Genomic DNA, 21,902 nt, shown 5'->3' on the forward strand with positions numbered 1-21,902 from the left:
AATGTTGACGAAATAAAAAACTAATTGCACAGTTTGGTTGTACTTTGCGAGACGAACGTTTTGAGCCTAAGTAGTCAACGTTTGGACAATTATTACCAAATAAAAACAAAATGCTACAGTAAACACTGTAGCCACAGTGTGTCTGCCGGCGCCGACTTCGTCCGCAACTAAACGAGGGCATGATAAAATATATAGCATCTAGACCCTGATGCTGGCTTAAAGAACTCTCAACTAATTTTTACTTCTTCATCTTGGCAAATCCCAAATAGCTAAATTGAATATAAAAAGGTACATTCATACGCTCAACCAATAAAACCGGGCGTTAGAGCAAATTACCTTGCTTCTTCTGGAAACTGGAATGGCTGCACAACGACGTAGCATCGGCCGATGGTGGCCGATGTGGGCGCATGGAATGGCTAGCGAGAGAGAGGAGGGAGCAGCGGGCGGATCGGAGCGACGCGTCTCAACAAAAATCAACGCGAGGAGTCGAGACGACGCGGAGTAGATAAGGCCCTATTTGAAATACGGGAATTTTTTTTTTGTTTCTGTGTTTTTTCTGTGAAAATGAACTGATTCCTGTGAAATTCATGCGTTCCAAAAAGAGACAGTGCTGCTGGTTCAGCTGCTGTTTATTGGGCCAGGGATTAAGTGGGCTATAGAGAGGTACGACGACATGTATACAACTGATCTCTACTCCTAATTAGTACCTATATTATATGTACTAAGTGCCGTGGACCATTGGGGGCCCTGCCCCTGCGCGCCCCCCTTCTCTCCGCCCCTGAGTGGGGGAGGGGTGTGAGATTGATTAGGAAGGGGATGAGCTGAGGAGAGGGATGTGCTCTTTTATTTAACACAGGTTAAGTGGCTCAATACAAAATTTTCGGCACCTGAACCGGTTCGATACACAAGGAAGCCACCACCCACCATGGACACGCCATGCCGGATCTATTCATCTCTTGAACCGATATGGATTTACAGTACACAATATAAAAAGTCAAATGATTTAAAATTGCACTTTGAAAGTTAGTGGATCTAAAGAGAAAAAAAAAGGTGGGGACAGCCTCCATGGAGCAACCATGGGCATCCATCGTGTAATTGCGACACGTGTGCATGTACATGCATCTAACGCATGAGAGATGTGTAGTTTTTCTTTATAATTATTTCTTCTAAATTTAAGAAGTCTGTAAATCTACGGTGGGTGCGCATGGTTGCTCAATGGAGACGGTCCCCACTCAAAAAAAATTTCCGGATCCAAGTGATGCATGCGGATAAGTTAAGAGACATTTAATGCATTTTGCTCTGTCGGAGTGGTAAATGTGTATTATCCTTTTCATGGTCAGAGCTAAGCCATCGTTTCACTCATTTTCTCCCTTGCCCGGCCAACTCAACTGCTGACCGTGATTAATACCCCGAGATGCACATGCACGCGCGGCGCAGCCACATGGACACATACGACACGACGACACACCCTCGGCCTATCGCGTTTGCGGCAGCGGCGGCAAAGATTGCGGGCTCCGTTGTTCTTCGGGTCAGTGCCCAATCGAGCTTCAATACCCTACAGTGACAGTACTACCTGACTGTTAAGTGCCTTTAATTCCTAGTGGCTACTCTACGTTGCAATGGAAAATGATAAGGTTATGGGTTGAAGAAACAATTAGCCACCGAGCACACAGTCAACCATTCTGATAGCGTACCTAGCTGCTAGCATCAAAGGAGACACTGACCCAAAAAAAGGCCGATCGAAACATGCAGCCATGGCATGATGAGCTGGTCTAAGTACTCCCCCGTCCCCAAATATAATAAATAACGTTTTTAACTTTTAGACTTTTTGTTAACCGTTCGTATTATTTAATTTTTTATGCAAATAACAAAATGAATAAGTCAATATTAAAGTATATCAATGATAAAATAAGTCATCAAAATAAATAATATTTATAAAAAAATTATGAATAAGACGAACTGTCAAACAAAAAGTCTAAAAGTAAAAAAAAATCACTTATTTTGGGACGGAGGGAGTAAGTAATAGCTGGATACACGTTTGGATGCATCTAAGAGAATCTCCAAGAGTTTTCAATAAAGCCTCCCAATCTAGTTTTTTTTTGCAAGAATAAAAAAACATATCTCCAAGAGTTTCAATCTCATCTCCCAATCTTTTGACACTTGAAAAAAAATCACCGAATGCCCGGATATATCCAAGTGTCTTCCACGCGCGTATCGGTCTGCCAATATAAGATGGAAGGGCATGAAAGGAATAAAGGGTAGGAAATGGTTCCTGATGCAAATGTACAAGAGAGAGAAATAATATATAAAAATGGTTAGGATAATTTAGAAATAGTATAGGATTCCTGATGTAAAATTGTCTTCTATATTTTAGGAGTGAATTTATTGGAAACTGTTGGAGAAATGTCGTATTTATTCCTCCCAATACTTTTTGGCGATTTGAAAAACTCCATAGTTTTGAAAAGAAATCCTTGGGAACTCTTGGAGATACTCTAATATTAGTATATGTTTGAAAATAGGCTAAACTTATAGGAGTAATTTAGACTTTTTCCAAAATTTAGAGATCGCATACCGCGTGTCGAAATAAAATGAACTTGCATTTGTGGATGGTAAGAACAACTTCAAGAGACTTTGTTTATCCTTTCTTATTGTTAGGAATAGAGATTTTTTGAAAAATTTCATCAAACAACTTTTTAATTGATTATTTAAATATAGTTATCCTCTAATCCGGATTTCTAGAGTAGAAAGATATAGGGAGTGATTTTTATGTGAATGGCTTTCTAAATGACGATACAGAGAGTGAGTCGACTCTTGAGATGTTCTAAGGCGTCGTTTTATCTGGCTCGGTTTGATCCGCGCAGAAACCGGGAAACCTCTTCTTTGTCCTAGAGACGAAAGAACTTTGGCTGGCGTGGTAGCGCACGCCAACCAATGATACGGTGAAGTGACAGACAATGCGAACGGCTGCATTCCGCGCCAAAATACTAGGCAGCGGATCTAGACCTCTCCTCCGTCAGCTGTCCGAGAGAATGAAATGTCCCTGTGCCAATGGCAAAAGGCAAACGCAGCACGCGACGACTTGCTGATTCGGAACAGTTGCGCTATCCTAGAGGCTATAATACACTCTACAGCAATACGTCGTGCTCCGGGCAGTTGTGCTGCTGCTGCATGCACTGCGTTGTGCGTTGGAGCAGCTTGCAGCATTGCTAGGCTCTCCGACTCCGATCCGCTTCTTAACACACGCCAGCTGCCTGCCTCCACCGGACCGTTGCAACTGTGCGATGACTATTGATGATTCCAATTCCATCCGTTCGTACGTTGAGAGAGAGAGAGAGAGTTGGCACGTTTCCTAGTGCCTGCACTGCACGTGAACTCTGTATTGGTACGTGTGGTCGGTTGGAGTGCGTGTATGGCATACCCGGCCATGTGACACGCGACACGGCTAATCCCCCTGCCGTAAACCCCTGTGAAAAGCCATGCCACGCCGTCCGCCTCCGGCCGGGCACCATGCACAGACACAGGTTCGTTCGGTAGCGTGCGCGCGGTACACCATGTCCCGCTACGTGTCGTGCAGCGGTCCATGTGGAGCACCCGTGACCCGAGACGGGCCGACGCACAAGGCCACAAGCCGTGCGCGCGCGGGCGCCCGCGCCTATAAGACCCGGCCGACCCGTGTCGCGTGGGGAAACGATCGAGGCCGAAGCCCGAAACCACTAGGCGCTCGCGCTCGCGACTGGTCAGAAGCGCTAGCGCGAGCGAGCGAGCGTTCGGTTGGCGGGCGCGTTCACGCGCCTCGCGCCTGCAGGGGAATCGATCGTGGCAAGAGAGAGGGCTTGCAGCTACTACAAGTAGCAAATTTAAGCGATGGTGGCCGCGGCGAGGGTGTGGGAGGTGAAGGCGGAGGGCCTCCTGCGGGGCGCGTGCGCGGCGCTGGCCGCGGCGGCCGCGCTGCTGGTGGGGCTCAGCACGCAGACGGAGACGGTGCTGTTCGTCACCAAGAAGGCCACCGTCAAGGACGTCCAGGCGCTCTGGTAAGCAGCCTTCCATTCATGGCCTCTGCACTGCAAGCACGGGTGCTGATGGTTGTACGTACGTGCACACGCGCGCTCGTGCTCTACTATCTCTGCCCGGCCGCAGGGTGCTGGCGATGGCGGCGGCGGCGGCGGCGGGGTACCACCTGCTGCAGCTGCTCAAGTGCTTCTACCTCGGCCGGCGCGTCGGCGGCGGCGCGAGCCCCTGCCGCCGGAGCAGCAGGGCTCTGGCCTGGACATGCCTCCTGCTCGACAAGGTAAGGCGCAACAACTCCCTCCGTCCCTCCCCCGTACGTACAGTACAGTCGTACTCCGTCTTCTTTCAAAGGAAGGGTTGCATCCCGCCTTTTCCTTGGAAGAATCTTCAAGCTTCCAGTGGGGGGAAATGTCTTTTTGGTCACTATCACAATTAAATTACAGCGTGAATAAACCCAATCAAATGAAATCCTGTGAATCATAGTGAAAACACACACACACATACACGAGCCGGAACTGCTGAAATTAGTGGAAAGAAAAGGGCTAACCTTTGGCCCTTGGGTAAGAAAATTAAACAGAAACAACAAACAAGGGCTACAGTGGAGTATCCAATCCAACTTTTCTCGAACAACCTCTCTGAAAGGAGCATCACCATCCCTGAAAACTATCAAACGATTTTGACTGGTGATAGTACAGAGCTCACAGAGGATCCTATAGCTATAATACTCACCCGTCTCTGAATAAATCTATTAATAGGCTTAAATTAAACCTTTTTAATTTTAATCAAATTTATAGAAAAAGTATTATGATGCTAAATAGGTACACTATGAAAATATAGTTTATGATGCATATGGTGATATTAATTTGATGTCGTAAATCTTAGTGCTCTTTTCTATAAATTTGGGTAAGCCTAATTTTTTTAAAAGATAGCTCTAAAAGTTAATTTATTCTTATGAGGAAGTACGGGTTCATTTTGGAATTAGTGATTAGCACCTTTCATTCGACAGCTGTGTTACCTATAGCACACGGCAGAATGCATGGCACTCTATGACTCAACTCTACTCCAACGTACACTTGTGAGGCCCCATACAGATGCAGCTCCATTGAAATGTACGTACTGGTACTGCAATTAACAAACATCCAGAAAGTGCCCATCTGCCCTTCTTCTACATACAATGATTTTTTTTTAAAAGGAAGAAAACTCATAAATAAAGGTGCTCATCCCTACACAAGGACAAGGCAAACATGATTGATATTTAAGACAGCGTTTGCTGCACCTCTCATCTGCATCACTGTGGTCTCATTAAGCGCACGAAGATCGCCATCAATGGAGGAGGCGGTTCCAAGCGAGCGAAGGCTGGAATTATGCAACCTCTCTTCACCATCCGTCCATTAATAAGAGCGGTTTTTGCGTGCTAATATGTGGTTGTCATGTGGATATGGTGGACTACGACTACGACATCGCCTTGTGTGAGTGAATAGTGATCGAGTTGGTTAGCCGTTTGAGTTTATTTCTTTGCAGCTATGATTTGGGGGGGGGGGGGGGGGGTGGGGGGGGGGGGGGGGGGGGGAACAGAGGTTTTCCAGTGTTACTTCGTTCCAAGGAATTGTCTTAGTAAATAAATAAAATAAAATAAAATAAAACGTGAGGTCCATACCTGGTTCAGTGGCTCCGATGCTACAGCTAATTTCTCGATTGTTTACTCGATAGTGTCTGCAATTTGCTTGAGGCCTTGAGCCCACTCCCAAGCGGTACTGAAGTGTGAACCATTGAACATAGCAGCAGGAGTGTAGGACACAGCACATTGATTGCTCAAGGCAATAGAAGCCATAAGAAACACCTCGAGCTACACACGGCCGCCGCGCCGGAGAAGGAAGGACCCGCATGCACTGCCGCCCCTTTGTTGCCAACAACCGCAGCTACAGCCCCTGCAGATTCACAGAGAACACTCAAACAGTACGGCTACTAGCCACAGGACACACAGCAGCAACAAAAACAAGACCTTATTTAAATCCAGTGCGTAAAGTTTTAGGTATCATATCGGGTGTCACATAGGGTGTCGGAGTACTAATAGAAAAAACAAATGACAGAATCCATCAATAATCCGCTAGACGAATTTATTAAGCCTAATTAAACCATCATTAACACATATGCTACTGTAGCACCATACTGTCGTATCTTGGCCTAATTATGCTTAAAAGATTCGTCTCTCAAATTAATCGTAAACTGTGTAATTAATTATTTTTTAGTCTATACTTAATACTTCATATATATATATATATATATATATATATAAATATAAATATAAACGTTGATATGGAGTAAACTTTAGTAGATGAACTGAACAAGGCCCAAATCACCATAAATAGCGCCATACTCATATGTCTCCAGCTAAACTGTACCAGTACCACACTACCACTGCACGGTCTGTCTGTTTGCTCGTCATCTACTCCGTATCCATCTCGACATGTTATGCTTTGGTTTCGCTGTGCTGCGAGCACGGCACGGCACGGCAGCGCCCAGCGTCTCGCACACGCAAGCTAACTCTGGCATGCGCCGCTCGCTCTGCGCCTATGGCCGCAGGCGTGCGCCTACACGACGTTCGCGACGACGGTGGCAGCGGCGCAGGCGTGCGTGATCGCGCTGGACGGCGCGCACGCGCTGCAGTGGACCAAGCTCTGCAACATCTACACCCGCTTCTGCGAGCAGATCGCCGGCAGCCTCGTGCTCGGGATGCTGGCCGCCGTGGGAACCGCCGTCCTCTCCGCGGCCTCCGCGCGCAACGTCTTCCGCCACTACTCGCCGGGGACCCACGCCGCGCACTAGCTCTGGGCCCAAAGGCGTCAGCTGGGCCGGGTGTGCTTCTCGCCTTCTCCGGAGAATCTAACACTGGGCCGTGACGAAGTGCGGGCCCATATGAAGGGTGTGGGCTATGAAGATGGAGATAGTAGAGTTCTACTCTAGAGTGTACTACTACAGTCCTATCCTACTCCTGTTTTCCCTCCTCTCTCCCTCTAAGAGGTGTGTACTTCTATTTTCTTTTGCTTTTGTTGCATTTGATACATTAGTGGAGACATGAGTATGCATGTTCGCCAGTGTATTTCGTAGATAATAATATGTTGCCTCTTGTAGACTTCCAGTTGAAAAATGGGACTGTTAGAGTATTCCAGTAAATTCTTGCTCCGAACTCACCGACTTTTATCTTCCAAATTTCAATTTCAATATGAACCCAACATGGCTCAGTTTTGTAGCCTGTAGGGTACCCAATACGAGATTGATAAGTCTGTCATTTCATTTCACCAAAGCGGTATGGATTTATGTAACAGAGAGCAGACACAATCAGGACTAGGGTTGACCCTTTATGAATAATAGGTTAACCCAAAGATGGTATACATTATAATCAGCATTTGTTGTCAAAACGATATCTATACATGATACAAATACATATGTCGGACACAAACAAACAAAGTATACCGTACCCATCTATTAGAATCAATAACGATCGCTTGGCCTTTTTATATATATATGTCGGACACAAACAAACAAAGTATACCTTACCCATCTATTAGAATCAATATCGATCGCTTGGCCTTTTTATATATACCATTGCCATCTCATGAATAGTAAAGCATGATTTTTGACAAAGGTGTCGAAACTAGAAAAGAATAGCACCAAAATATCAACTTTTGGACTGTGTGTTGTCACTGCTCGGAATGCCCACAGCAAGCCGCGCTCTCAGGTCCTTCCTAAGAATCTTGCCGGAGGGATTCTTCGGAATGGAATCCGTGAAGAAAACTCTGTTGATCCTCTTGTAGAACACGACCTATAACAAAGTAGAAACTGTAATGAGATATGGACTCTTTGGAAAGTTTGGATCATAGTATTTTTCCTTTCAAATGCCAGACACATGAACTGATGCAAGCATTTCTTATATTTTACATGATGCAACTTAGTTTACAGTCCTTTCAACACTACTGTTTGTAGACATGCACTGATATGTAATAATTGTGTTGATTATTGTTTTCCGAAAGTCAAGATTTGGTATTACCTCCTTTGCAACAAACTGTTTGATCTCGTTCTCACTAATCTCAGAGCCTTCACTCCGTATAATGAATGCAACAGGGACTTCGCCAGCAAGTTCATCTTTCATTCTGCAGTTGATCCAGAAGAATTAATTCCTTGACACCAGAGTGATATGGTCCATGTGACCTAATGTCATTTCAGGATTATGTGTGGGATCAACTTACGAGACAACAGCAGCATCCTTAATTTCAGGATGTGTGATGAGAAGGGCCTCAAGTTCTGCAGGAGGTACTTGGAAGCCTTTGTATTTGATTATCTCCTTGAGCCTGTCAACAATGAAGATCTCATCGTCATCGTCCACATAACCAATGTCCCCAGTGTGCAGCCATCCATCCTTATCAATGGTGTTCTTTGTTGCTTCTGGATCATTCAGATAACCTGCACATCATAGGTTTCCGTAATTTGCATGAAAACAGTTACTTGCAAACATTCTGGTGCAATTTATAATTTAATCTGATAACTAATTGCAGAAAATATGTTTAGTGCTGCCAAGAAAAAAAGATGGTCCAAGCATACGATAATTCAAAAAGAATGTGATAGGATAGTTGCTAGAGACAACTTCAGGTTTAAAGTCACAAATATTGCCATCAATTATACTTGCTACCTACAGTAAACCCATATACTGATACCACAATTTCTTCTCATTTCCAAAAAAGATATTTCTACAAGGTCTTAGTCCTTGAGGCTTGATGTGGTGGCATGTGGTAATTACTGCCGAAAGCAACATTGATCATATCCAAACTCACGTATATCTGCTATGGAGTAGTTTTTATTTGGAACAAATATATTGTGTGGTTGAAAAATGGAAGGGCAGACCATTGCTCTCTTTGTTTATCAAAGGGACAATCATATCTAAATGCATAGAAAAATAAATAAATACACCAAAAATTCAATATTCAAGGGCAGTGAAGGAGAAAGAAAAGGACACAAATTTTGGAATATCCCAATCAACATGCTCATCACAGACCAGCCTGTCGCTATCATGGATTCGTGGATACAATGTATGCATACTCTATGGCGCACCAAAGGGATATTTCACCTTATGGCATCTACAGCAGTTTGCAGAAGGCAAGAGAACCCTCAACAAATCGAGTCCAGAGCTGAAAGGTAAAAACTAAAATAAATTCTGATGGAAGGATACACCTACTCAAGCCAGCTGTCTGGTCCTACCTAACATCTACTTCGATGATAAACAGAGATTACAGCAGAACGGGCTATTAGCTGCTAAACTCAATGCTTGAACTTTTCATTTTAGAGAATTTGTGATTTTAAAACAATTATGATATTCTTCAGTTGTTTGAAGTCATGACAATTTGGTAAACAAAGGTACTTGGGGAAATGCTTTCACATGGCCAGGTTGCCGCATCAATGAATATAGGATATAAATAAATGCCCTATCCAGAAGATGCCAGACCTGAAGCTCTGTAACTTTAGTTGCACTTCAGGAGCTTATGTTGAATTGGATATTCTTCCTACATAATCAGGTAAGGGAAACCTACAATGCTGACCGAATCTACGTAATTTATGGCTGTTTATATTTTCCATTCCTCCAGGTTTGTGGATGATCACTCGGGATACTTATATCAACCACTTTTAGATTGTGCTAGAGTCCAAGCAGATCAGTGTCACTTCGGGAAGATAATGACTCGTGACCAAATCTTTGTTGTTCAGTAGGAAGATGGATCGCAAATCTTGTCTCGGCAATCTCTCATAGGCCCGTTGATAGGTCAAGGACCTGTTAGATTGATCTCTAATCCTAACTGGACCCAACGGCCTAATTGGGCCTTTGATTCGCGCCCTGATCGGGGGCGCCCAGCCCACCATGGCTGGAGGGCCCCTGTCACACTGCGCTATAAAAAAGAGGTGGGGGCCGGCGGCTCTTATCACGAGGTTCGCCTGAGCCGAGCTCCCAACCGACACCTAAACCCTAACCCAATCTAGAGAGGGGCGCAGCCAGTGACGGGAAGCCACCAGCCGCGCCGCCCGCTCCATCGACGTTGACATCTTCACCGCCTTCTTCACTGGCCGTCGCTGCCCGTGTGCAGACTATACCGACGAACATGATGGCGTCCTCTGAACCCTCCCCCTCTGCAGTGTCAGGTTCAACACCTTCTCCCTTCTCTCTCTGTCTCTCTAGTTCTATATGTATTAGGATGTACTGCGTCTTTTATCCCAAATAGAACCACTCTACCGACTAGATCTATGATCCTATAGAACTATCAATGGTATCAGAGCCATCGGTTTCTAGGGTTTTTAGATCTAGAACGGGTAAACCGATTAGAAAAGGAAGTAGAAGGTTAGATCCAGTGCGGGTCTAAGAAGAACAGAGGGTTCGGTTGAACCCTAACCCTAACTAGGTTAAGGAAAGGAGAAGAAAAAGAGGGTTTCGGCCTTAAGAAGGTAAGAACCGAACCCTAAACCCATGAAAACTTCATGGGGAAGATAAACAGTGGAACCCTAACCCTAATCTCGATCTAACTCCATCCCCAATCCTAAATCGGATAGATCCGAGAAAAGAAGAAAGGAAAATCAAAGAAAAGAAAAGGGGAAAGGGAAGAGGCATACCTCGCCGTCGCACAGTGCTGCCGCCTCGTCGGCGCGCGGGCGGGTGCTCAGGCTAAGGGCGTCGCGGCCAGGCTGCTCGACGGCGGCGCGCTCACCTGCTGGGGAGCGCGCGCGCCGGCGAGAGGGCCGACGACGGCGCCATCATCGTCTCCGTGCCGTCGCGGGACCGAGACAGAAGAGGACGTGAAGTGGCCGGGTCAGATCTAGGGTTTTGGAGGGGATCAGGGCACCGCCGCCCAGACCGCTCGACGGCGGCGTGCTCACCCGCTGGGGAGCGCGCACGCCGGCGAGGGGACCGGCGATGGCGCCATCGTCGCGCTTGCTTTCGCTCGGCTGTTCGGTGCTGCTGCGCTGAGGAGAGAACGGAGCGAGGCGAAGAGAGAGAAAGGCCAGCAGAGAATGAAGCTAGGGTTTCCTAGGGTCGCCGCGGCGTCGGCTTTTATTTCGAGCGAAACGCGCGCGCGACCGTCAGATCTCAAATGAACCGCTAGCGTTGATCGAACCGGCGTCCGGCCCAGGCGGGAGCGCGCGGGCGGGCGGCTTTGCCGGCCCAGGCCCAGGTTGCGGCCTGGGAGGCACAGCGCGCGCGCAAGCAGAGTGGGCCGGGCCGTTTTGCTGGCTGGGCTGATGAACAGTGTTCATTTTGAATCAGTTTTTTCTTTTTCTTTTTCCAGTAAATGTTTATTTCCTGGAAATTGATTAATGGCTTAAAGAAAATAGAAAAGAGAATTTTTCTATGGGTAAAATTCACTAAATTGAGATTATTTTTCCGCTGCATATTTAAAGATGTTATTTTCATTATTAAATTCAATCCAACGGGAGAAATTAATTTTGAAAATAGATATGTTTTAATTGATTATAATATTGTTTTTATTCTGACCAACGTTGATTAATGGCAATATTATGATGATTTGTCATGCATTAATTCTATTTCTGCCGATCGGTGATATATAATTAGTGTAGAGGATAATTGTATGTTTTAAGTTTGACCAATATTGAAACTAAGACATGCAATTGTTATTATTATGTTTATGTTCTCACTCTATATGAATTGTGTTTTTAGGCGGATACAACTTGATAGGTTGTATCAAAGAGATCCCACTCTCAAAGGTGATAACTACACGGAATAAAAGAAAAACCTTTATCTTAGCTGAGGTGGACTGGGTAATCACCTCACCGTGTTGCACTGAATCTGTGGCACCGGTGAGGGAGACAAACGAGACTGATGTCGCTTAGACAACCAAAGAGAGGGATTTTGCATCCCAAAGAATGTCCTATGACCTTGAGCATAGGAAGTGAGTCACTACCAACAAAAAATGTTTGGTTGTGATAAAGAACACGATTGAGCCTGCAATTGTGGGCTCAATCCCAGAGTGTGACACTGTCACCGAGTACCTCGAAAGAATAAAGAGTCAGTTCACTAGTTCTTCAAAGACATATGCTACCCAGCTGATAAAACAGCTGGTGATAGAGAGGTACTCAGGTAATGGTGGTATAAGAGAGCACATATTAAGGATGAGCAATTTGACATTCAAGCTAAAACCAATAGATCTGGCTCTTAAGGACGAGTTCCTTATCCATCTGATTTTTGCTTCCTTGCTAAAAGAGTTTGACACTTTTGTTGTCTACTACAACATACAGCCCAAGAAATGGGACATGGAGAGGCTCATGGCTGTGTGTGCAAGAGGAGAAGAGAATGAAAGCTGCCAATGGTGGCACTATCAATTATCTGAAAGACAATAAGAAAAAAGAATAATAATACTAACTTCTCCTCAAAGTCAAAGGAAAAGGGTCCCATGCTGCATCAGCCTCAGCAGAACAAGTTCACAGTAGAGAAAGACCAGTGTCTCTATTGTAAGAAGACGGGACATTATAAGAAAGATTGTCCCGATTACTTAAAGATGATCATGGCAAAGAAATGTGAGAACATTATTACGCTCATAAATTAATCCTTGTATGTACAGTATTCGAAATCTACTTGATGGATTGACTCAGGTGCAACTGTTCATGTTGCTAATTCTTTACAGGGATTCTATTCGACGAGGACTACGCAAAGAAGAGAAAGACACATTAAAATTGCAAATGTAGTCCGAGCAGATGTCGAAGTCGTTGACGATCTTTCTCTAGAGCTTGCTGATGGCTTCACACTTTTACTTAGAGATGTACTTTATGTTCCCTCTTTATAGAGAAACTTGATTAGTGTTTTATGCTTGGACAATGATGGATATGATTGCCATTTTGGAAATGGCAAATGCAAGATAACATTTAATAATGCATGTGTTGGTCTTGATATCTTACAAAATAAGCTTTATTTGTTATCACTATGTGATGATGTAAATGTTGTATGCGATGATGGGAACGTTGCGTGCGACAATGTGAATGTATCCTCGTCCGCGGATTTAAACAGAAAACGAAAGAGAGCTCACGACGCAATGTTGAAATTATGGCACTGTCGTTTAGGCCATATTTTGAGGGGGAGAATAGAAAAACTAGTTAAGAATGATATTCTTTCTCCATTAGAGCTCTCAGATTTAGAACAATGCAGAGAATTCATAAAAGGAAAGTATATAAAGAAAATTAAGAAAGATGCCAAACGAAGCATAGGAATTTTACAGATTATTCACAGACATCTGTGGTCCATTTTCTATAAAGAGTGTGGTTGGTTATGATTCATTCATAACATTCACAGATGATTACTCTCGTTATGGCTACATTTATCCAATCAAAAAAAGAACAGAAGCATTAGATAAATTTAAGATATTTAAGACAAAAGTTGAAAACCAACACAATTTAAAGATTAAGATAGTCAGGTCCGACCGTGGGGGGAGTACTACAGTCGACATACTCCATATGGCTAAGTTTCTGAACCTTTTGCAATGTTCTTACAAGAGAATGACATAGTAGCCCAATATTCTACACCGGGCGAATCTCAGCAGAATGGAGTAGCTGAAAAGCGTAATCGTACCCTGATGGATATGGTGCGCAGAATGATAAGTTACTCCACCTTACCGTTGAGCCTGTGGATGGAGGCGTTAAAAACCGCCATTCATATTCTCAATAGAGTACCAAGTAAGTCGGTGCTCAAAACACCGTATGAGTTGTGGAAAGGAAGAGTACCCTCATTAAACCACTTACGTGTGTGGAGAAGTCCTGCTAAGGCTAAAGTATTTAACCCAAACATTGGGAATCTAGATCCCAAAACAGTGAGTTGTCATTTCATTTGATACCCAGAAAAGCCAAAAGGTTTTCGTTTCTACTGTCCAGACAGACATACAAAGTTTGTGAAAACGAGACACGCTGTCTTCCTAGAGCATGAAATGATGAGGAGCATAGTAGCTCGAGAAATTGACCTTGAAGAGAAGCGGGTGTATGCGCTGACTCCGATGATTCATGAGCCATTTTTCTCACTACCTGCTGTCGCTGCACCTACAGTGCAAGACACTATAGTGCTAGCACCTATTGTTATTCCGCCTGTGACATGAGGGGGAGCAATATCAGCCTCAAACAGAAGATGTGACAAATGTGGAGGCCCCTAGAACGTCTCAAAGAGTTAGAAGATCAGTTATTCCTGCTGACTATGAAGTATACAATACTGAAGAATTTCAAATGGAGGATGATCCCACCTCATTTGAAGAAGCCATGAGAAGTGATCATTCATCAAAGTGGCTTGAGTCCATGAAAGATGAAATGAAACCAATGAATTACAATAAAGTTCGGAACTTGAAGATAATTCCTTAAGGAGCCAAAATAGAAGGCTATAAATGGGTTTACAAAACAAAACTTGACTCTCAAAGGAATATAGAGAGATATAAAGTGCGACTTATGGCAAAAGCCTTTAAGCAAAGAGAAGGGATTGATTACAATGAGACATTTTCTCCAGTCTCATGTAAGGATTCATTCATAATCATAATGGCATTAGTGGCACATTACGATTTAGAATTACATCAGATGGATGTAAAGACGACATTTCTCAACGAAGACTTAGAGGAAAATATTTACATGGCACAACCGAAAGGTTTTGTTATGGAAGGAAAAGAACGAATAAGATGCCGCCTAAAGAAATCCATTTATGGATTAAAATAAGCTTTAAGACAGTGGTACTTAAAGTTTGATCAGACAATAAGGAATTTTGCGTTTAAAGAGAATGTTGAGGACAATTGTGTTTATGCAAAGTTTAAAAATGAGAAGTTTATCTTCCTTGTCCTGTATGTGAACGATATCTTACTTGCCAGTAGGGATGTCAGTCTACTACTGGAGACAAAAAAAATTTTGTCCTCAAAATTTGATATGAAAGATCTTGGTGAAGATTCGTTCGTTCTAGGAATCGATAATACCGAGATAAAAGTAAATGGGTATTAGGACTGTCACAAAAGGCATTCATAGAAAAAATCTTAAAGAAATTCAGTATGCACAAATGTAGTCCCTCACCTGCTTCTATAGTTAAGGGCGACAGATATGGGGATTTTTAATGCCCTAGGAACCAATATAAGATCGATCAAATAAAAGCGGTTCCATATGCTTCAGCTATCGGAAGCTTGCAATATGCTCAAGTATGTACGCGCCCTGACTTAGCATTTGTTACCGGGTTACTTGGCAGATTCCAGAGCAATCCTGGAACAGAACACTAAAAATTAGTAAAGAAAGTCTTGCGTTATTTGCAAGGAACGAAAGACCTTATGATGACGTATAGAAGATCTGATTCACTCCATATAGTGGAATATTCAGATTCTGATTATGCGGGAGATGATAGAAAATCCACGTCTGGATATGTATTCACTCTCGTAGGGGGAGCTATTTCATGGAAAAGCTCAAAGCAAACTGTCACTACATCATCCACAATGTACGCCGAGTTTGTAGCGTGTTATGAGACAACGGGGTAGGTGAACTGGCTAAAGAAGTTCATACCCGGTTTGAAGGTGGTTGACGACATCTATAGACCACTTAAGTTATACTGTGATAATAATCCGACAGTACAGTAGGCTAACAACAATAAGTCAAATGGTGCTGCCAAACACATTGACATAAAGTATTATGTTGTGAAAGATAAAGTACAGGATCATGTCATAAGTCTTGAGCATAAAAGTATCGAAAAGATGCTCGCGGATCCGCTTACAAAAGGCTTACCACCCAACGTGTTCAGAGAACATGTAGCCGACATGGGTTTAAGGGAAAGCCTATAACTCCTGGACAAAAGAAAACTCAAAGATAAGTATCTATTTCAGAACAGAGTGGTGTGTTGTAACTGTTAAATCTATCGGCAATAGACCGTGACGATGAGACATGCTCTATGCGCTAATCTGTAATGGAATGAACAAAAGTAAATGATATGAAATGAAAGATGGAAGGAGATCAAGTGGGAGATTGTTAGATTGATCTCTAATCCTAACTGGACTCAACGGCCCAGTTGGGCCTTTGATTCGCGCCCTGATCAGGGGCGCCTAGCCCACCATGGCTGGAGGGCCCCTGTCACACTGCGCTATAAAAAAGAGGTGGGGGCCAGCGGCTCTTATCACGAGGTTCGCCGGAGCCGAGCTCCCAACCGACACCTAAACCCTAAGCCGATCTAGAGAGGGGCGCAGCCAGTGACGGGAAGCCACCAGCCACGCCGCCCACTCCATCGACGTCGACATCTTCACCGCCTTCTTCACTGGCCGTCGCTGCCCGTGTGCAGACTACACCGACGAACGTGATGGCGTCCTCTGAACCCTCTCCCTCTATAGTGTCAGGTTCAACACCTTCTCCCTTCTCTCTTTGTCTCTCTAGTTCTACATGTATTAGGATGTACTGCGTCTTTTATCCCGAATAGAATCACTCTACCGGTTAGATCTATGATCCTAGTGATCCTGTAGAAGTAACAGGACCAAGTCTGAAGGCTCATGGAGAAACTTTATTTTGTTTGGTGAAAAATAATTAACTATCTGACAAAACAAATTCAGTTTGGTTCAAATGGCTAGAACCAACCTGTGACCTGTGTTTAAACTTTCAAGGCTAGCACGTCTGCACGAGCAGGTTGGGTAGCCGAGAGGGCCCTGCCTGACCAACTCATCTCAACACGAGGCAGAGGCAGGAAGCACATGCTCAAGTCAGGAAATGCAGCCATTTTGACTATGACACGAACAGGTCCACACAGCTGCCTAAGAGTCAATGGGTTTTCAGGTCTGGGCAGGTGAGAAACAAGCAAAGGGTTTGCCGGTTTGGTTCGAATTTTTTCACTTCTGGAAGCTTACTTTCGCTAGGTGCATGCAAGCATATCCAATTATCCATAATACAGCATAACTAGCGCATGCATGTCTTCATTTTCCCATTTTCTAGCATAACTTAATAACCGAATCATCTGAGGCCTGAGTAACCGATGCTGAGCTGCTCCCACTCCTACATGTACTCATAGTTATAGTGGCAAATGGACAAGATGTGCTACCAATAAGGAAAAATATGGCTTCTAGAGCTATGAACAGATCAAGAACAAGTTTTTTCCCCTGGTCTCAGGTAGTCAGGTTCTTATCAGAACCATCAACCATGTTGTCATGACGAACTGATTGGCAATCCGTGGACGATTTGGTTACCAACGTGCCTGCCCCCGTGGCAGTCGGATGCAACGACTGCTGGACACGATTGGCAGAGTGATAATGAGACGTGTGCTATAAGGAAATCATCGGTCTCTCTGGTGCGGTTCGAACAACCGAACAAGCAGGCAACCAGCAATGATGTAGCCAAACTGGACGTGCACCGAACACGAACTTTTGGTGTGCCAAAGGGAGAAGCTTTAATTTGGTACAACAACTACACCTACTTAGACTAGTCAATTTTTCGGTAGATGCCAAACAGAACCAGTAGACTGCTGTTCCAGCATGATAGGAGCACATGCACACCCATGAACCATGAGTCCATGACACAGCTATGAGAATGCAACTTTTAATTTTTTTCTCAGAGTCTCGCTGAGTCACCAGGTCACGGGTTCGAAGCAGTCTCTCCGCAGATTTACGAGGGGAATGTTTGCCTCGATTTTTTCTTCCCCAGACCCCACTCATGTGAGAGCCTCCAGCATTGAGTCTCCCTTTTTTTTATTTCCTGAGTTTATAATGGTACAAGTTATAAATATTTTGATAGACGGACAGCTGACATGGGAAAGGGCCAATTGTTTTATCCGTGACAAAACCAATTACTGAAATACCCATGTGTACAGGGCCACCAACAGTGTTTTGATGCTACCTAGGCTTTAATGCCTGATGACAAATTAGTTTACGTGCTAGTGGGGTCTACCTTAATCCTAGAAAAGCTTATCAAGTTGTCCACGCTAGTCATTAGTCGTGACAGCTTTCATCCCGTTAGTTGAGAGCAACGGCAACATCGGCAAGGGGATCACTGTGATAGGACAACCAAACCCACATTCGGAGTTTTTATACTCGGCTAGTGATGGGCTGACGGCTGCACACACGCACCCACGGGGGCCTAAACTAACCTAAATGGTACTCACCAATGATCCAGCGCTGTCACGTACTGCAGCTTACTAGGGTAACGGTATACACCGCCAACATGTCAACATGGAGTATAATACAGGTTGGCGTGTCAGGGAAGAGAGCAAGGATTTTTTTGAAACAAAGAGAGCAAGGATTGGACGGTACCTTTCATGATTTGTTCGCCACGGATGCATATCTCGCCTGGCTGGTTCCGTCCCAGAGACGCGCTGGTGTCTGGATCGACGATCTTCAGCTCCGCGTTCCTGACGACGGTGCCGCAGGAGCCGGACTTCACCTCGAACGGCTCCTTGGCGAAGGCCAGGCACATGGCCAGCACGGGCCCTGCCTCGGTCATCCCATAGCCCTGGTGGAAACGAGCACAGATTTTTCAGTTCAGTATCGCATTTCTCCACTCGGAACCAAATCATGTCACATTCCCATTCCGATTTCAACAAATAGAACCTATCGTCTTGTACAACCAGTGTGACTCTGTTGGTGCACCGGCATCCGTGGTGGGACTCGCCCACCCAGAGTTTGGGAGGGAGGGAGGAAAGACCGGAAGAGTAGTTGAACGAAATGCTTTCTTAGCGAGACGGCAAACGGGAAATCATGGGGTTGGCGTGTGCCTCCGACCTTTCACCACACTAGGCCTGCGGGCAGGCAGGCACCCTGCACCTACGCCTCCATCAAGCGCGAACAGAGCACAGGCGCCTCGACCGCTCGACGCAGGCGTAAAGTCGTTGGGCGTGGTTGAGATGTCGCCTTGGCATGAGGCACAAGCAAACCCGAGCGGTCCTGCCTGCCCTGCGGGCCTCTCGCGGTCCGCAGCCAAAAAGACGGCAAAGGCTACCACCCACCAACTCTCCTGCTACTACGAATCCCTTTCAGTATAGAACTGCTAGCACTGTGCACATGCATTCAATCATGAGAGCGGCATTTCGTTCGGCATGTGATGAAGCGCGATTACGAGGTGGGATGGGGGTGGAGTTGGGCAGGGTGCGTACTGTGACGCGAACAGACCTGGCCGAGAACGGCGTTGGGGATCTTGGCCATGAACGCGTCCTGGAGGTCCTTCCCCATGGGCGCGGCGCCGGACATGACCATGCGGATGGAGGCGAGGTCGTGGGCGCCCACGCGGGGGCTCTTGGCGATCTCCAACACGATGGGCGGCACGAAGGGCGCCACGGTCACGCCGTGCGCGCGCACCAGCTCAACCAGCGCGCCGATCTCGAACTTGCGCATGATCACGATGGCGCAGCCGGCGCGCAGCCCCGCCAGGAGCACCGAGTTGAGCGAGTAGATGTGGAACAATGGCAGCACGCACAGCAGCACGTCGTCCTTGCTGAAGTAGAGGTTCGGGTTCTCGCCGTCCACCTGACAAAATTGCGCAAACAGGCCATCCGTCAAAACGAGTCCAACGAGGATTTGAACACAGAACGCTGGCTGGCGCCATTAACTCATATCGGCACGGATCTCGGGCCGGATCGTGAGATTGTCAAACAGCTGGCTCTGGCTGCGTAGAATTACTGCTGCTGACAGTTGGGACCCACATGAGGCCAGCCAGCCACGAGGCCGGCTGTCCCATTAACGGCTGATGACGCGGTGGTAAATGATCACTCTATTCGCGCCGACAAAAAAAAAGCGCGTGATGAGGAAGAAAAAAAATCCTCCCGAGCTGGAAAGCGTGGGCGCCATCACGCCACTTCCAATCGAAGAAGCACAGAAAGGGGAAGGAAATCCCCAAAAAATTCGACGCCTCGATAGAAAAACTTTTCCTCGTGCTCCTCCTAGAGCTAACGGAATGGAGGCCAGGGCGAGTGGCGGCAGCCGGCAGGAGGAGCTCTGCTCTGCTCTCACCTGCTGCGCGACGCTGGTGACGAGGCTTCGGTGCGTGAGCATGACGCCCTTGGGCATCCCGGTGGTGCCGGAGGAGTACGGCAGCGCGACGACGTCGTCGGGGTCCACCTCCTCGTCGGCGTCGAGCGGCTCCGCGGCGTCCATCAGGGCCCCGAGCTCGAGGCAGCCCTCGAAGGCGCCGTCGACGGCGACCACGGGCACGCCGCGCTCGGCGGCGAACCCGCGCACCTTCTCCACGGCGCAGGCCTCGGTGACGATCACCTTGGCCCCCGCCGCGGCCGCCTGGCGGTGGATCTCGTGCGGGGTGTAGAAAGGGTTGGCCGTGGTGGTGGCGGCGCACAGCCGCGCGGCGCCCAGGAAGACGAAGGCGAACTCGGGGCAGTTGCGGAGCAGGTTCATCACCACGTCGCCCTTCCCGACCCCGAGCCCGCGCAGCACCGCCGCGGCGCTCCGCGAGAGGCGCTCCACGTCGGCGTAGGTGTGGACGGCGCCCGTCTGCCCGTCGATGAGGCACGGGCGGGAGCACACCGAGGGGAGCCGCTCGAAGCAGTAGGCCTGCAGCGAGAGGTGGCGCGGGATCTCGATGTCCGGTAGCTTGGAGCGGAACACTACCGACGCCGCCGCTGCCGCGGCGGAGTCCTCCGCGACGGAACCCATCGGCCTCGCCGCCGGTGAAGCGATCGACTCCGCGTGGGCCGGAGGGCAAATGGTGGTCGGGATTTCGAGGCTCTGCTCGGCTCCGCTGCTCGCCTGAGCTGCTGAGTGGCGGAATTTGGGGGAGGCCGGGTTATTATACCGCCGTGGCGAGGTGGAGAAGGGTTGGTGGGGGACAGGTCACAGAGGATGACTGGTGGGGCCGCAATGTCGGTAGGGAGCGGGTAACGAGTTCGAGGGTGTGTCCATGGTAATCCTCCGACATGGCATGAGTCAGTCGAGAGAGTTGACTGTAGTAATCTGTAGCACGTCAGAGAAGCTCTTTTGACTTTGTTTTCACTTTTCACCGAACCAGCTTGCGAGGCCAGCTATTGCGTTGCAATTGCAGGCCGGGTGAGCTCGGTGCCAGAATTTTTTACTTTTTGGTCGTTTTTTTTTGAAAATTTATCATAAATAAACTTCTGGAGAAAAGATTTTAGAATCTGGACCCTTAGCTCGGCGCCATCGATGCTAGCGTCGAGCTAACACATCTCGACGCCAGTATCTCTGGCGGCGAGGTCTTAGGCTCGGCAGACAGCTCGGCGCCAATCACCCTAGCGCCGAACTCGGCGCCGTTGACGAGCGGCGTGCACTCGTGCTGCCATTCACCACCGTGCAACGTGGAGTACAGATATTGGTATCCTGAAAAGGGTCACGTCGCCTAGCTACTGGCAATACGTGCACGGCCAGGCATGGAGACTTGCCCGTGCTGTTTTTACTGTGTTAGGCCAAACTCCGTCACTGATTTTTTACTGGATGGATGGCAAAGGAGAAAAGAAAAACACTTGCATCGACTCATTAGAAAAAAACACTGCGGACACACACTTCTCCCTATGACGTGCTTGAACAAGTTATCTTCCAGCTACTATGAAACGTAGCACTTATTTTCTTGGCTCAAAGGCCCCGTTCGCTTGTCTTAAAAATGGCTTGTTCGGCTTCTTTTTTCAGCCGGAACAATGTTTTTCTCTCACAACAATTCAGCCGGAACAGTGTTTTCAGCCAGTTTCAGCCAAGTTTCAGACCAGCGAACGGGGCCAAAGTCACGTGCTTGAACAAGGTATCTTCCACAACTTATGAAAAAAAATCAAATGGCAGTACACTCTTATTTTATTCACAAGCACCCTGAAATGATTCTTCGAACTTCTCTTTATATACCACGTCCATCCTGCAAAAAAGTGTCATTCTAGTTTTAGTCAAACAATCTTAAACTTTAACTAAATTTATACAGAAAAACACAAA

The 21,902-nt window shown here is 46.5% G+C and overlaps 2 protein-coding genes across 2 annotated transcripts; one reads left to right on the forward strand and one right to left on the reverse strand.

The window, feature by feature from the left end:
- The first annotated feature begins 3,687 nt into the window (after window positions 1–3,687).
- Window positions 3,688–7,182, forward strand: LOC136527456 (CASP-like protein 2C1). Its single transcript, XM_066520202.1, has 3 exons — window positions 3,688–4,031; window positions 4,138–4,288; window positions 6,592–7,182. The coding sequence occupies exons 1-3, from the start codon at window positions 3,865–3,867 to the stop codon at window positions 6,832–6,834; spliced, it is 561 nt and encodes a 186-aa protein (XP_066376299.1). The 5' UTR covers window positions 3,688–3,864; the 3' UTR covers window positions 6,835–7,182.
- Window positions 7,183–7,448: 266 nt separating this feature from the next.
- LOC136527455 (4-coumarate--CoA ligase 4-like) lies at window positions 7,449–20,748 on the reverse strand. Its single transcript, XM_066520201.1, has 6 exons — window positions 19,971–20,748; window positions 19,134–19,487; window positions 18,279–18,477; window positions 8,256–8,469; window positions 8,057–8,159; window positions 7,449–7,831 (listed from the first exon to the last, which is right to left on the reverse strand). Exons 1-6 carry the CDS (start codon window positions 20,625–20,627, stop codon window positions 7,688–7,690), a joined length of 1,671 nt encoding a protein of 556 aa, XP_066376298.1. The 5' UTR covers window positions 20,628–20,748; the 3' UTR covers window positions 7,449–7,687.
- Window positions 20,749–21,902: the final 1,154 nt, after the last annotated feature.

This window comes from Miscanthus floridulus, chromosome 19 (assembly GCF_019320115.1).
Source record: "Miscanthus floridulus cultivar M001 chromosome 19, ASM1932011v1, whole genome shotgun sequence".
Lineage (NCBI taxonomy): Eukaryota > Viridiplantae > Streptophyta > Magnoliopsida > Poales > Poaceae > Miscanthus > Miscanthus floridulus.

Excerpts from the sequence above, each read along its gene's own strand:
- LOC136527456 (XM_066520202.1), top strand. The coding sequence starts at position 3,865 with ATGGTGGCCGCGGCGAGGGTGTGGGAGGTGAAGGCGGAGGGCCTCCTG. Across the intron at positions 4,032-4,137 it reads AAGGACGTCCAGGCGCTCTG|GGTGCTGGCGATGGCGGCGG; the intron begins GTAAGCAGCCTT and ends GCCCGGCCGCAG. Across the intron at positions 4,289-6,591 it reads CATGCCTCCTGCTCGACAAG|GCGTGCGCCTACACGACGTT; the intron begins GTAAGGCGCAAC and ends CTATGGCCGCAG.
- LOC136527455 (XM_066520201.1), bottom strand. The coding sequence starts at position 20,627 with ATGGGTTCCGTCGCGGAGGACTCCGCCGCGGCAGCGGCGGCGTCGGTA. Across the intron at positions 18,478-19,133 it reads CCAACGCCGTTCTCGGCCAG|GGCTATGGGATGACCGAGGC; the intron begins GTCTGTTCGCGT and ends CGTTTCCACCAG. Across the intron at positions 8,470-18,278 it reads TGGCGAACAAATCATGAAAG|GTTATCTGAATGATCCAGAA; the intron begins GTACCGTCCAAT and ends TATGATGTGCAG.